General features: G+C 44.3%; 1 protein-coding gene across 2 annotated transcripts in view; it reads right to left on the bottom strand.

The window, feature by feature from the left end:
• Window positions 1-14,725, bottom strand: part of ABCA1 (ATP binding cassette subfamily A member 1) — a 92,945-nt gene that overhangs the window by 33,719 nt on the left and 44,501 nt on the right. For both annotated transcript variants that reach the window (XM_080573561.1, XM_080573562.1), the window contains exons 7-8: window positions 11,059-11,250; window positions 4,329-4,415 (exon numbers count right to left, since the gene is read on the bottom strand). In XM_080573561.1, the coding sequence (XP_080429687.1) occupies window positions 4,329-4,415; window positions 11,059-11,250 (279 nt within the window). The remainder of the gene's footprint in view (window positions 1-4,328; window positions 4,416-11,058; window positions 11,251-14,725) is intronic.

The following is a 14,725-nucleotide window of genomic DNA, read 5'->3' as shown; positions in this document are numbered from 1 at the left end:
GCCCTCTCACATGGAAACCACTTCTCTGGTTGCACAATAGCTCACATTCCAGCAGTCCCCTCACTCCGGGGTGGAGCGACTCAGAAGAGGGAATAAGGAAACAACACGGAGTGGGGGAGCAGCTAATCAGACCCAGCCTTACAGAGCTGCAGGCCCCAGCACTCTGGCAGTGTCACCCGGCACAGCTCCATCAGGGTCAGCAAGCCTCCTCAGATTTACACCAGGCAGAAATTTTGACCTCCTAGACCAGCAACACTGTGCCTGCCCTAGCACCTCCCTGCTCCTTTGTCAACAGCATTGTTGAAAGCCCGTGAAAACAAGCCCAGCTGCAGCCTCAGGCCTGACCACAATGTGTGCCTTCACTCCACAGAACATGAAGCCAGCCACGGTGAGAAGCCTTCTCCTTCCCTGCTTGCTTGACACCAGGCACAGAGATGCAATGCTCACAGCTGGAGGGGAGGTTCTGTGCAGCAAGACACATTCACTTGTTGTGGCAGCTACCTGCAGGATCTGTCACGAACAAAAGCAGCAGGTGCTCAGCCTAAGACACTGCATCAACGTCTCCACACTCAGAGACATGGCCAGGCTCACCACAAGGAGAAAAACGATGCACATCCATGAGCACTGCTTTCGTGCTACACTGGACCACTACTCTCAGGCTCTCTGGCTGGAGACGCGAGAAAACAGAGGTGTGTCCGTACACACTAAAAGCCTGTTTAGCTCAGTAACCTCTGTGATGGTGAAAGTAAGTGGATGTTAGGAAACAAAAAAGCAAGGCCAAGAACAGACTTCCCCCAAGTAACCTTCCAGATTCCAATTATTTTCAGCTCAGGGAACTTCTGTCTATTTGCTAACTCACAATGAATGTCTTCCATGGTATTTGAACATCTGCAAATATTTAGCATACAACATATCACTGGAAAGAACCTCCTCTCCCTCTCCTAAATTTGGCTACTGTTAGCTTCACTTGGTGCCACACTTTTTGCACAGTGAACATTCAGTCCCTATCTCTTTTTCTCTAGGCCATTCAACAGACCTCTGTCATATCCCCAGCTCATCTCCTTACCAGGCTGACAGGTCCCAGACTGCTCTCTTGTTCCTTATGCGAAAGTCACTCCACTTCTAAATGTCCCCGCTGCCCTTCCCTGAACTTTTTCCAGTTCTGCTACTGCTTTTTGGAGACAAAGTGCCTAGATCTGTACTCCCTATCAAACAGGAGGGCAAACCACAGATTTACAGAGTGTCATGCTAACATCTTCCACAGTTGGTCCCACATCCTTTTCTAAATCTTTTCTAGCATTTGATCTGATTTCTTGTCTGCTACTGAATATCAGGTGACATGAACTGTGATGCTCTTGTTCTGCTGCCCAGAATAGCGACATGCACTAATAAGGGCAAGCAGAGCTGCTGAGACACCTATTTGTAATTGCTCATCAGATGCATCTCAGAAATAACATTAGGTGGCCCCAATTACTCTGTTTTCAGAGTCAGTCGAAGCCTTGCTGCCAGTTCTGCTGTGTCTTAGTTCTGTCACCTTTTTTTAAATAAAATGGCAGGTACTCAAAGTCTAGGACAGTTGGCAAAGACAGCCAACAACAACCCCAGAAAGCAATGGTGTCCCATAAAAACTCAATGCCAATTCAACCAAGGCAGGCACACCCAGGGTCTCTGGCCCTACACTGTAGGTAAACCTGGCCCTTTGTGTTCATTTGTAGTTCTGTGCATGCTCTAGAAGTGCCAACATCTGGACAAAAAAAATCTTGATGCTAAACAAGAGCTATTTTGTGTCACATACACAAGGAGCCTCTATTTTTAGCTGCCTGAAAACACATGACACATTGATATGATGGAAGACAGCTGTGAGAACAGCTAAAACCTGGGGATTCGGTACTTGTATCCAGACTTGCTTCAAGAGTACTTTCATTTCCTCACTACTCACTGGTGCCTTTGTCTGCACCCTGGTGCCAATCAATCAGGCTCCACAGATTCAGGGTGACTGACTGGACGCTAACATCGTAGGACGTGAATGAAAAAAAGAATGTAAGACAACAACTGTAGTTGATTAAATATACTCATGTGGATTTTGGATTTCATGTCTCCTAACCCAAAAGGCCAAGGCTGCACTTCAGGCGTGACAGTGTGAGTCTCCAATTCAAAGGGATGCCTTTGGGAGGTTTTGGTACTTTAGGTAAGACTGTTGAATTTTCTTTGGTAAATGTCAACTGCTTTAGCTAACGTACCATCAGCTCCTTAGGATAAGCAAAGGTACAGAAACAGAAAGGGTAGCTAATTGCCACAAACTAACTTGCAGAGGGATTGCATTAACAAAAGTATTTTTACTTGTTATTTTAAACACCAAGTTTAAGCAAGCAGCTTTGTTTCATCTTTGGCACCAGCAGTTTTACAATAGATGTGCAGAGCTGCTCTGTTCACGCCACTGGAAGCAAATATCTCACATGTCTGAAGTGTTACTGAACTACTTCTCCCAGACATCAGACCCAGCTCCGTGTTTCTTAATAGTTGCCCTCACTCTCAGAGTTTAATCTGCCCTCCTGGGTTGATTTAAAGAGCACAGGGACAGAGACCCAATCAATCCCCACACTAAGAGACAAATATTTTGTTCAGACTATTCTCTAATTAAAATTCCTTGCTAGAAAGGCTTCTAGACGTGGCACAAACAATAGCTCTCTCCACCCCCTCAAGCTGCTGCCCTGTGAAACAAGGGAACAAGTCCCTCCTTTTCACACAGAAATCAGCCTGCCAGACAATAAGAAGTAACTTTCGGTCAAGCCATCTGGAGCAGCTCACGCTGTACGCAAAGGAAAATGCTGCCTTTGTTTGCACAGTAATAAGGCAGCATAAAAGGTAGTCCTACCCAAAACAGCTGCCAAGCAAAAGGCACGCTACCCTGGGACATTTTCAGCCACATCAGCAAACTGAACGTCACATGGTTTCAATTATTTTTATCCCAGACAAAAAAGAAGGAAAAAAAAAAGAAGAAAAAAAAAAAGAAAAAAGAAGAAAAAAAAAAAGAAAAAAAAAAGGCAAGCTTAAGTGACGTAACGGGAAACAGCTGTAACCAAACTCTTAAGGGCAGCCTCCCTGCTAGCAGCGAGAGCTCTGCCACCGTCTTAACTGCAGCTGATCCGGGAATCATCTTAATTTCCCTGTAAAAGGGAGCCAGCGGCAGGTTCTGGGGCTCCGCGAGGGACGCGTGCCAGGGGCTGCTGGCTGGCACGGCGCTGGCTCCCGGCGGGGTGGCCGCCCCGGGCTCGGTGGGAGGGGAGCGCACGCTGCTAACCCCGAGTGACCCGCTCCTCCGCGCGCTCCCCGGGGTTACTGCCGTTCACCGCTCTGCTCTGCGGCTGCCTCCTTGCTGGCTGCACGGATGGACGGATGGACGGACGGAAGGCTCGAGGAGGGGAGGAGGAGGAGGTATTGTTTAGTTTAGATGGTTGTGATTTCTGCTAGAGGGAGAGAGTTTTTGCCTGGTAGCAGCACTTCAAAGTCGGAGCCGGGCAGAAAGCGGCTAAGATGTTTCTGGCTCCAAAAATTAAAAAAATAAAATAAAATAAATGGGGTTTGGGTTTCTGACTCATGCTAGGCATGCAAGGCTTTTTTCTTAATCCACTGTCTCACCTGCAAAAACAAATGCTCACGGTCTTTACAATGTCACTTTGCCTCTGCAAATCACCACGTTTTGCCAGAGCCTTTCTCAGCTGCCACTGTGATGCCACTGCATTGGGTGCCCCACAAAGGTCAGAAAACAATAGCTGCCCCAAAAAGCTGTTTATCCAAACACGAAGAGCAAACAGTACCCTATAGTTCCTCAGTTGTAACACACACCTCTTCCACATGCCATGCCCTCAACAAACATAAGGGCCAGTACCTACAACACAGAAACACACCTGGCACGGCTGGCAACTGATTGAAAAAGCTAAAAAGGAGGCAAACCTCCACAGGCAGTTTGCGAGCTGCTGCTAGTCAGCAGATATATTGCAAAGGTAACTACTGTGCCACTGCTGAGAAAGTAAACCCCACAGAAGATTTAACTCTTGCACCTCCCAGAGGTACCCAATCTTTAGCCACATGCCTAAAGAACTCCTATGGTGTCCATGATCTGAAGTTTTGTGCACCAAGGGGCTGCATTGCAGGTGCTGCCTGTCGACATAGGGATGATGGTGGTAGGATGGTGGAGAAATTTCAAAAACAGCAAGGGGTTTGACTTTGAGTTGCACCAAGGAAACTTGTGCTCCTTGTACTCGACCACAGGCTCGGGCAGCCACCACCACACCAACGTATTCTTCTGACACAAAGGACATACTTACCTCTTTAACGAGCTTTCCCAGGCTCTCTTTCAAAGCCTCCACAGTTTCTGACAGATCCCACAAGGAAGAATTAAAAGAAATGTGTCTCTGCAAGAGATAAAAAGAAACAGGGAGTCACTACCAGGCACCAACCAATGTGGAAATTAAACCATTTTAGACATCCTTGTAAAGAAGGGTAGATAGGACTGTTTACAAGGCGAAGTGATTGATGGGGAAGATAGGCTCTCTGTGCAACCTTGAGCTCAAGCTACCCCAGGCTTCAGCACCCCATAATGCAATGGAGACTCCACAGCTTCCAGCTCAGAAATCCTGCTGCACAGTACATCTCACCTTCAGGTGATCTTCATCACCTGAGTCCTCCCATCAGACCTTTACATTTTCAGACTAAACCAATGGTGCATATTAAAAGAACCAGGTTCCATAAAGCAACAGCACCACAAGATAAATAGTTACAGGTTTCTAGAAGCGGAAGGCACAGCTTCTTTCTGGAAATCCCATTTGCTCTAGCAATTGCTTGACCTGGGAGTCCCACTGAAGACAACTCCTTGTTTATAGTTGCCCTCCGTGTAACTGGTGGGGGGCCTGGATTTTTCTTTTGTTTCTTCTGTTTTATTTCTGGATAGTTAAAGCACTACCTTGCATGGGAAACATTTCTTGCAAGAGAAGCATCAAGACTCTTTAGCCTAATGCTTTGGACACAATCCTTCTTTCAGAGGAATGAGGATTAAAATCATTTCCTAAGATTTCACATTCATAGCTACATGTTACAGCATTGTGACACAAAGAGGAACAGTCAAGACCCTCGATTTTAGTACAAATCTTTTGGGCTGAAGCCTTTCATTTTTACATCTTTCCCAAGGCAATTGCTGGAAGCAAAGTCTGGAGTCTTTCACATGCTCTAGCTGACTTGCTGAAGGCTAGTAAGAGTTCGTCGGTGTCAGCTGGTGTAACTGGGCACCGTTCCACTGATCTGCTGCTGGGATATTTACACCTAGCTAACTTTGCTGAGTGCTCAGTTCATGCCTGCTCCAAAGCCAGCTGTAAATTCATGGAGGCTTTCTGGCGTCTATGAATTTCTACTGAACACTGACCTTAAGGTTCAGATAAACCAAATCACATCAGAGCTAGAAGAAAAGCAATTAAAACTCCCCACAGGCTAAGACCTTCAAGCCATTTTAAAGGAATACAGTTAGCAAATATCAAAGCTACATAGCTGCACTACCACTTCAGCAAGGAGATGAAGTAGAAAGTCTTAGATTCGTGCATACTGTAAGACAAGCCCGGTCAGCTCGATTATACCTCATCAAGCTCTACGCAGATTTGCGTTGTTCGGTGTATTCAGAAGTGATTCAGGGACAGGGTGAATGAGGAAGAGTTTTCTGATGATACTAATTGGTTCAGAATAGTGAAAGTTGAAAGCCAATTGCAAAGGATTAGTGAAAGACCTCATGCTGACACACTGTTATAAAGCGCCAGATGAAATTCAGTGCTGCAAAGTAAAGTACACAGGGAGAAGACAGTTCTACCTTAAGATACCCCTGGATGGTTCTGAACTACCTAACACCACACAGAGAAGAGATCACAGAATTACAATGATAAGACAGGTCAACATCAGTACACATCCATGGTGCGTTCTTGTTTCTCAAGTACTATGTGCAATTTTGGATCCTCCATCTACGAAAGAACGCAAGTACAGAAGAAGGCCACAAGTATGATTTTAAGATACAAATGGCTTCTGAAGGAAGAACAACAGACCGCAGTTCTTCAACAGAAATCTTACTGACAAGCAGAGGATATGACAGGGGACTGTGGAATTAATAGTGGGATAGAAAACATGAATAGGCGATGATTGTTCACTGCACCTCATCATAGAAGAACAGAGAGCTTCCATTGTAAAGACTGGTTTAATACAAACCAAAGGAGCTATTCCACATACAACCCAGTCAAAATGGAGAAATTTTGTACATACTATGCAATGCTGAAGGTAAAAGTTAACATGGGCTTGAAAAAGGCTAAGAAGTCATGAAAGAAAAAAAACTACCAAGATTCCAGGCTTAGCTGAAGAAGTAGTGCTGCTGGAGTAGCACTCAAGGGACGCTGAGCTGAATAGGACTTTGGTCTGAACAAGTATGTAAGCCTTATGAGATTCAAGTTTTCAAATCTGACCCTGAAATGTCTTCGGTTTCCCTGGAAAAGAACTTTTTGCAGTGTCTCTGTGCAGCTCTTTACATTCAGAAGTGTCCTCTATATTCAGCACTTCTCAAGTAGGATTGGTCCCACTGTGACAGTGTATTTTGCAGGTGTCTGCACTAGAACCAGGTGGGGATAATGGCTCATTTGCTGGTGAAATACTGGAAGACATCACCTGTCTTTTCCTGGCACATGGTGGAAAGAGAAAGTTCTAGCAGGTTTTGAACAGAGCTGCCCTGTACAATTACTGTGCTCGTGGCTGGTAAGTTATGCCTTCATCTAGTCTTGGGCATTTAGGGCATGTAAATGTCCTAATATTCTGCAGTTACACACTGCACTAAGCACACGCTGTGTGCTTGCATGTGCGCGCTTACAGGACACAAAATAGAGAAATACTTGAGCTAACTAGAGTTGACTGCCCAGTCAAGACAAGCCTTAAATAAACCCACCTGTCAGCTCCTGCTAGAAGGGATGGAAAACTCTTTAACATACATGAGAACACATCTGTATTTGAAGTGCTGGGAGGTCATAACAAAATTGTCACTTGCTGCAACGTAACAGCTAATTGCTTCTGCTTAAGAGACCACTCTGCCATGTTTGCTTTGAAACAGTTATTACAATTTTACATGGATCTTAGTGGAAACTGAGCACTGAACTTTGCAGAAAAATCACATGCTTTGTGTTTCTGCTTTTGTTTCCTGGGAGTGGAAGTCCCAAAGTACAGCTGTTTGAAATCACGATATCATTGTGCTTGACCGAAAACACTCAAAAGAGCAAGGAAAGCCACAAGTTTAGTTGCAGCATGTATTTACATTAAGAGACCTTTTCTAAAGCCATTTTTTTCAACTGGAATGCATTCAACATTCAATGCTTAGTTCATGCTAACCATATGACAAAATACCAGCTGCATTATGAAGGGAAAAGAACAATTGGATTTTCATGTGCTCACCCACACTCCTTCAAGCACTACTACAGTACAGAAGCCACAACATATTTATGGCTTATTATAGACCCACACCACTGGAAGTGAATGTGGCAAAGCCCTTCTTAAGCAGCACTGCAGAGATGAAATCCCACAAGGCCAATTTGAATCGTCTCTGTCACTGAACAGTCTCCCCCAAGTTGTTTTCAAAACTGGGGAGATTTGCAGAGGTAAAAGTTGTTGCACAGACATGTAATTTTATGCTATAAGACAGTCCCTACCGATCAACACCAGTCTGTTGGGACATCTCTGACTTAATGCCATTGCTCTTGATAACCTTCCCCAGCCTGTACAGTTCTTCCAAGGGACAACTCCTGACCTAGCACAGAGAGAAAGCTGAAATGAAAACTTGTCTGCATGGAATTAGAGGTTCTGTTTCTCTATTTTTCTCCAACCAGCTTCTCCTGCTTCTCTTTAGTTTCACTGAATACACCCAGTAGAAGGCAAACCTTCCACTGAAGACAAGCTGTGCCTGCAACTGGCTTGAACAAAATGTACTACAGCCCATTGTTCTTATTGCTGGCCAAAAAGGCTTCAGGGAATGGATGAAGATTGAGATGTGGGACCTAGAAAAAAGAATCTGACTTTTATAGACATTTGGTGCTTCTAGGGGAGTGAATACTCCCTTCAAGAAGGAAAGCTGATCCTCTGCCATGGCACCCTGTGATCGCTCCCAGATTTTCTTCTGCGTTTCCATCTAAACAGCGCCCCCACAAATAGGTTCTTATGAAGGAGGGAACAAGGAGGCCTACCTGAACTTCCCCACCATGCCTCTACCATCTTGGCTCTGTTTTCTCACCCTACAGGAGCAGGGTAAATGAAAGTCACACAAAGGATCAGTGGCAGAGCTAGAAAGGCGTATGTAAAATTTTAATTGGAAATCCTTTATCTTAACTGTACTAATCCACTTTGTGCAACATCCAGTGTCTGTTTGGGATAGAACAGATGAGCGGATATGCAAAGACAAGTACTGAGTTTTTGCCTTCTTTTTCAAACTTCCTTTACAGTGCTGTGACATTCAGAGCTCACAAATTTCACTGTGCACCTGTTTTAATTTCCTTTTTAGAACTCTGCTCTCTTCATAATTCACAAAAAACTACTGTTTTGTTGTGAGTTACCTGAAACACTTATTGTTTCCCTCAGGCTGCAAAGGCACAAAACACTTTAAGCCGATAGAAGCAGGTGTTGACACAGGGGTCTCAAGCCCCCTCCCCATACACCCTGACCACTCGGTTCCCAGTCTTGTAACAACCCCCCTCCATCCTTCTGCACAAATGTTTGTGTAACCATACAATTACATTAGTCCATTCTAATCCAGATCAATTCCCTAACACAATTTGCTTATGGTCTTGCAGAGGGAACAACAAACAGGGATGTACAAGGGCAAGAGCAAGCAGGTGGATGCTGGCCGGAATCTTCCATATGCAGCACACCAGAAATTACAGCCACTTGAATGGCAAAAACTTCCATTTTGCTGTTCAAGACTTTAGTGTTGAACTTACACAGTTCTTGCACATTGTTTCAAGTCCTTTTCATTCCAGTTATATCTACCTAATTATATTAAGATGTTTTTTCTCTGCCTCCCCAAAAACCAGCAGAGCTTAGGTCTCATCATGTGAGTCAAATACCTGCCTCTAAATTTCTGTTGTACCTGCATCTGACTTGACCCTTACTTTTACTTACTGACATCAAGGGGATTAAGCCAAAAATTAAAAATAAATCTCTGGGACAGTCAACTTGTTGGCATTGGTTTGCAGGCTCTGTAGTGGATAGGGTGCACGCTAGCTTCAGCATGCTTGTCCAAGATTTGACCCCCAGTGCCTTTAATGATAAGCTACTTGTCAAAAGCCTGCTTTGTTTAAGAACAGAAAGTTCTCTCTTTGTTCCAAGATGTTACTACAGGTCATGGCATTTTTTTTTTAGCCTTTAAAGCCACTAAGTTTCAAATGTATTGGTCATGATCCTGGTGTTATTTTAATCATTTTGCCTGGGCATACTGAAGCAACTTGGTTTTATTTCACTCACCAAAGCATTACAGCAGCTTTTACTAGTGGGTAGCGTGCAACATTTTTCTGAAGAAACCCATGGACCTTTACAGGGTGGTGTACAACATATAGCCAATTTAGAACTTCTGGCTTCAGGGCTCGGGCTTCTCTGAAGCCAGGATCATAAGCAAACTTCTCAGAAGTCACCCAAAATTGCTCTTAATGTCTCTATCTACTTTGCTGTTGCCAAGTAGCACTATCAGAGTGGCTTATGACTGCTTTCTTTCTCCAGTAAACAATACAGATGTAACAACAGAGGCATACTATCTGCTTCTGTCAGCTAAATTGCAGAGACTTTCAAACATAAGAAAAAACAACGTGGAGTCTCCAGAGGGCCCAGAAGGCCGATGCTAAGTGGTGTTAGCTGGTTAGTTTCATCCTACTCAGTCCAAAAATACTAGAGACGCTGAATGAGATAAAGTGAATGCATGCATACACATCTAACTGCACAAAAGAAATTGCTTATAGCCATTCATTTTCAAAATAGCTCATTTTTGTTATGGGGATGATTTCAGTACTGTTACCTCATTTCTTAGTGCTTATGATTAGCTTGCTCTTACAGCAAGAAAGAAAAAATGCAGATGGAGGACACATGGAAAACAGAAAATGATCTGCAGAGAGAACTGTCCACTGTGCACTGCACTGAAGAGTAACATGATTCCAGTACTTGTTAATGACCCTCTTTGACTGGGGACAAAGCCAAGCAAGTGGTACATGACTTTCTGTCCTGAAAGGCTCATCAAATCTGGAAACACACACAGCTGAAGTGTTTATTTCTTCCAGTGCACACAAGAGAGTGTTTGTTTTACTGGGTAACAGAGCGGGTTCTGTGGTCCCTTCTCTCTGGTATTTCCAGCACTAACTTCCTCAAACTTTTGCTCTTTATCCAGATATTGTGGGCATATAACAACAAAGCATCACTGGTGTTTCTTAGAATAAACAGCTAAGTCTGCCCCAGACTGCAATCACCCCCTAACTGACACATTTCCCTTACGTTCAATGAGTTTTGGAGCACTTGCTCCAAAATCTATTGAGTTGGTCAGCCTTTCAAACAGGGTCTTTAACAGTTGACTCCTCTACATATGAATTAAACCTGCTACTGGCTAGGAACTTCCGCACTCTACAGCCCCTTGCTAAGTGCAGAGGATGACGGTTTTAGCACCCAGCATGGGCCAGTCTAACATCTGGGCTCATTTCAGCTGCGATACAGCTGACCAAAGCATAGGGACAACCCATCATCTGTTTGTTACTACACAGCATAAATATTTTCCTCTTGACAAACTAAATCACAGCCCACACACATCTACACTATGCAAGCAACACTGCAATGGAAAGGGTAGGAATGACAGGAAGAAGCAACTTTGTTCAAGCTTCAATGATAAAGACCATCTTCTTTCTTAATAACAATAAACAATTCACTCTAGAAATACAGAGATGAATTTCCAGATTGAAACCCCTTGAAAACATCACAATGTCAATGATAGCTTCTCACAGCTGCAACCATTAGACTCACCTGAAGAGGCTTCAAAGGATTCAGGTTAGCACGGAAGGCTTGTTCGGCTGCAAGGAGTTTTTCCTTTGGTAAGGCGCAAATGAAGGCCTCAGAGTCCATGGCCACTGACTGATTTTGGATTGTAAGAAATTCAGACAGCATTGAGCTATTGCAGAGATCTCGCAGCCGCATTCGGTAACCAGACACTATGACCTAGAAAAGTGAGAAAAGCATATAAATCTCCTTACGTTTAAGAGTCATAGAACAAAACTGGTTATCACCTAGACAGAACTAACCATTCACAACATTTCCAGATAGAGGGAAGAGGGCATTTTTCTTTACAAGTTGCATGGTCACAACCCATACGCAACTCTGAATTCCAAGAAAAACATGTTTCCCTGCAGAGTACGTGGGGGAAAAGTTCTGGGGGACACGGGTCTCTCTCCACTTCCCTGCACACGTGCTCAGAGCTTCGGTAATCTTGTCCTCCATAGCAGCCATTTTCTCCAACCAAGGGTACACACATTGCCCAATATTCAGTCTTCTGGGAACTGTGCCATAGAGACAAAACAAGGCTTGTGACCAGACACAAGTCTGGCAAATATATGTGAAGGGCAAAAGAACTATGTCCCAAACTCCTTAGTTATATCTGCCAGCTACGTTCTCTGTATGGTTCTGGATCAGGATCACCTTCTCCTGTAGCTCTTGATGCATCTCTTTACCAGCAGCCAAGATAAACATTTTGCAATGTTTCGGGGGCAGATAATGTACCAGTGAAATAAAGAATAATTTTACTTACTGCAACAAACAAGAGATAGGATCCTTGAGTCTTCTTTTACACGCATATTTTTACTTAAGGTGATGGTTTGCTTGTGGATGAGGTTTACTCATCCACAAACAATCACTTTGTTTGTGAAGGAAATGCGTAAAATTGCTCTGATTGATCACGAACACCTTTCAGCCCTGGTAGGCAAGTTTATTTCTTTAATGAAGTCAATAAAGCATCTAAGTTTGTTCAACAAGAAACAGGTGCACAGCAAACAGGTACACACTTCATGAAAGTGAAAAACACAAGGAAAATTTGGAATCCTTTTGGAAAGGATTTTTTTGTTTGCCTTGGGGCTAGAGAGAGTGAACAATTTTATTGTGAACACACAGTGAACAAGAGCTTTACAGTTCATGCTTTCTGTTCTTTTGTAATACCCAATATGCATTGCCCAACTTCCAGCAAAAAATAGAGGATTGATCTACATCCCAGAAGAGTTAACAGTTTCTGCATAATGCTGGTAAGCCTGAGAATATCCTTGTCTTTCAAAACCAAAAGGGCATCAACAATCCAGGGGGAAAAAAGCGCACTATGTTCAGAAAACAAGCAGATGGAAATGATATGAGAGGGAAGTGATTTATAATGCAACACTTATGCAAACCTTTAACTTTAGTCTGCATCCATATGCCAAAAATAGGATGTTTCTATGCTGCACACTCGGCTGAATACACAGAATAGCTCCTGCATCAAGAAGTCAAGACTTTTGAGAAAGATTTTTTTTTGCCAGCAGCATTACTACCACATCATAGCCATGCTGTAAAAGGGATATTCTTGTGACACTGGAATAACACTCAGGAGTCGTGGGCTCAGTCAAAAATAGTTTCCCTGGGTGGATATACAGAAAACCAGTGTCTCTCAGTGCTCACTTAAAAAATAAGGATGAACAAATCTCTAGTGCCTGACAATCTATTTTACTCAGATTTCAAGCTCCTTTGGAAAAAAGATGCTCCTATCAAACACAGCCCATCCAAGGCACATGACCCTCACACAAAGGCCCTACCTACCCCTCCAACCTGAACACCCAGTCACACCTAGCCAATTCTCTTCAACAGTTTTGAGCCACCTGAAGCCACGGTGTCTTCAATAAGCAAATAAATGGCAGGTTAGTTCCCTAAGACTCCCAAAATGCCAAGCTCATTTCCAAGAAAGCAGTCACAGGTGACTGTTTTAGGTTCACGGGTCACACTGTCCTCTCCTGGGACTGTCCCTGTTGTATGAAACAGGGAGATTTGTGCCAGGCAGCATACACCCTGGCCACTGTTATTTACTCCTCACTGCCATTGAATGGGTCATGCTGCAGCCCAGACCAGGACCTCAGCCGTTTTCGCACGGATATGGCCCTACTCCTGCCATCCAAGCCATGATCCAGCATGTGATCACACAGCTGCCTGCCCACTGGTGGTCTGGGCTCCTTCCAAACCCCACAACCCCCTCAGCATGCCTACTACTGTCAGAGAAACACGAGGTCGAGCTTCTCTGCCCCAGGAAGCAACGTCCACACCTGGACAAGGCTTTGGCCATTTTTATGCATCTGTACCGTACGTGGTGCACTGGATACATGACCCTGCTTAGGACACTGGAGTACATTACAGTAACATCAGTGAACTTTCTCCTCAGAAATTCCAGTTCCCTACTTGCTTACAAACTGTAATTCTGGGCTTATTACGCAACTATAGGACACCAACAGACTGCAGGAGAAGTCTGCATTTGTAGACTGCATTTGCTGTGAGAGGTTTGCATTCTCTGAATAGGCCTTTCTGTACAACCTTATATGAGTGAAGCTGTCACCCATTTATAGATATGTCACCTATTTTTTCCACCTTTTTTTTTAGTACAACTTAACTTGTATGAATAATTATCAAACTGCACTGAAAAAGATGGCTTGAGAGAATTCACTGAAGAATGAGACACTATGTGGAAGAGGGGCAGCAGCTGTAACTAGAATCATAGAATGGCTTGGGTTGGAAGGGGCCTTCAAGATCATCTAACTCCAATCTCCCTGGCATAGGCGGGGATGCCACCCACTAGATCAGGCAGGGCAAGGTCCCATCCAGCCTGGCCTTAAATGCCTTCAGGGATGGGGCATCCACAACTTCTCTGGGCAACCTGTGCTGGTGCCTCACAACCCTTACAGTGAAGAATTTCCTCTTAGTGTCTAATCTAAACCTATCCTCTTTTAGTTTAAGACCATTCCCCCTTGTCCTTTCATTATCTACCCAAGTAAAGAGCCCTTTATAAGACCCCTTTAAGTATTGAAAGGCCGCAATGAGGTCTCCCGGAGCCTTCTCTTCTCCAGGCTGAACATCCCCAGCTCTCTCAGCCTTTCTTCATAGCAGAGGTGCTCCAGCCCTCTGATCATCTTTGTAGCCCTCCTCTGGACTCACTCTTACAGGTCCACATCTTTCTTGTGCTGGGGACCTCAAACCTGGATGCAGTACACCAGGTGGAGCCTCATGAGGGCATAATCCTCTCCCTCCATCTGCTGACCACCCCTCTGTTGATGCAGCCCAGGACACAGTTGGCCTCCTGGGCTGCAAGCGCGCACTGCTGCCCCATGTCGAGCCTTTTGTCCACCAGAACCACCAAGTCTCTCTCCGCAGGGCGGCTCTGAACAAGTTCTTCTCCCAGTCTGTACTCCTGTCTGGGATTGCCCAGACCCAGGTGCAGCACTAGCAACCTAATTAATGTTTCACTGAGTGGAAAAAAAAAAAAAAGATGGGAAATAGGAGATTCCATTTAGCCTGAAGGATACAAAGGCTAGTTTCTTATGCTAATCAAAGCATTTCCATGTGGGTCTTAGTGTCTTTTTACAGCTTACAACCAAATAAGACAGTAAGTTGAGGGTAAGGAGGAAGAGAGAAG

Source organism: Anser brachyrhynchus, assembly GCF_964034855.1.
Source record: "Anser brachyrhynchus genome assembly, chromosome: Z".
Lineage (NCBI taxonomy): Eukaryota > Metazoa > Chordata > Aves > Anseriformes > Anatidae > Anser > Anser brachyrhynchus.
Note: the sequence above shows the minus strand (reverse complement) of the source record. Positions and strands in the feature narration are given on the sequence as shown.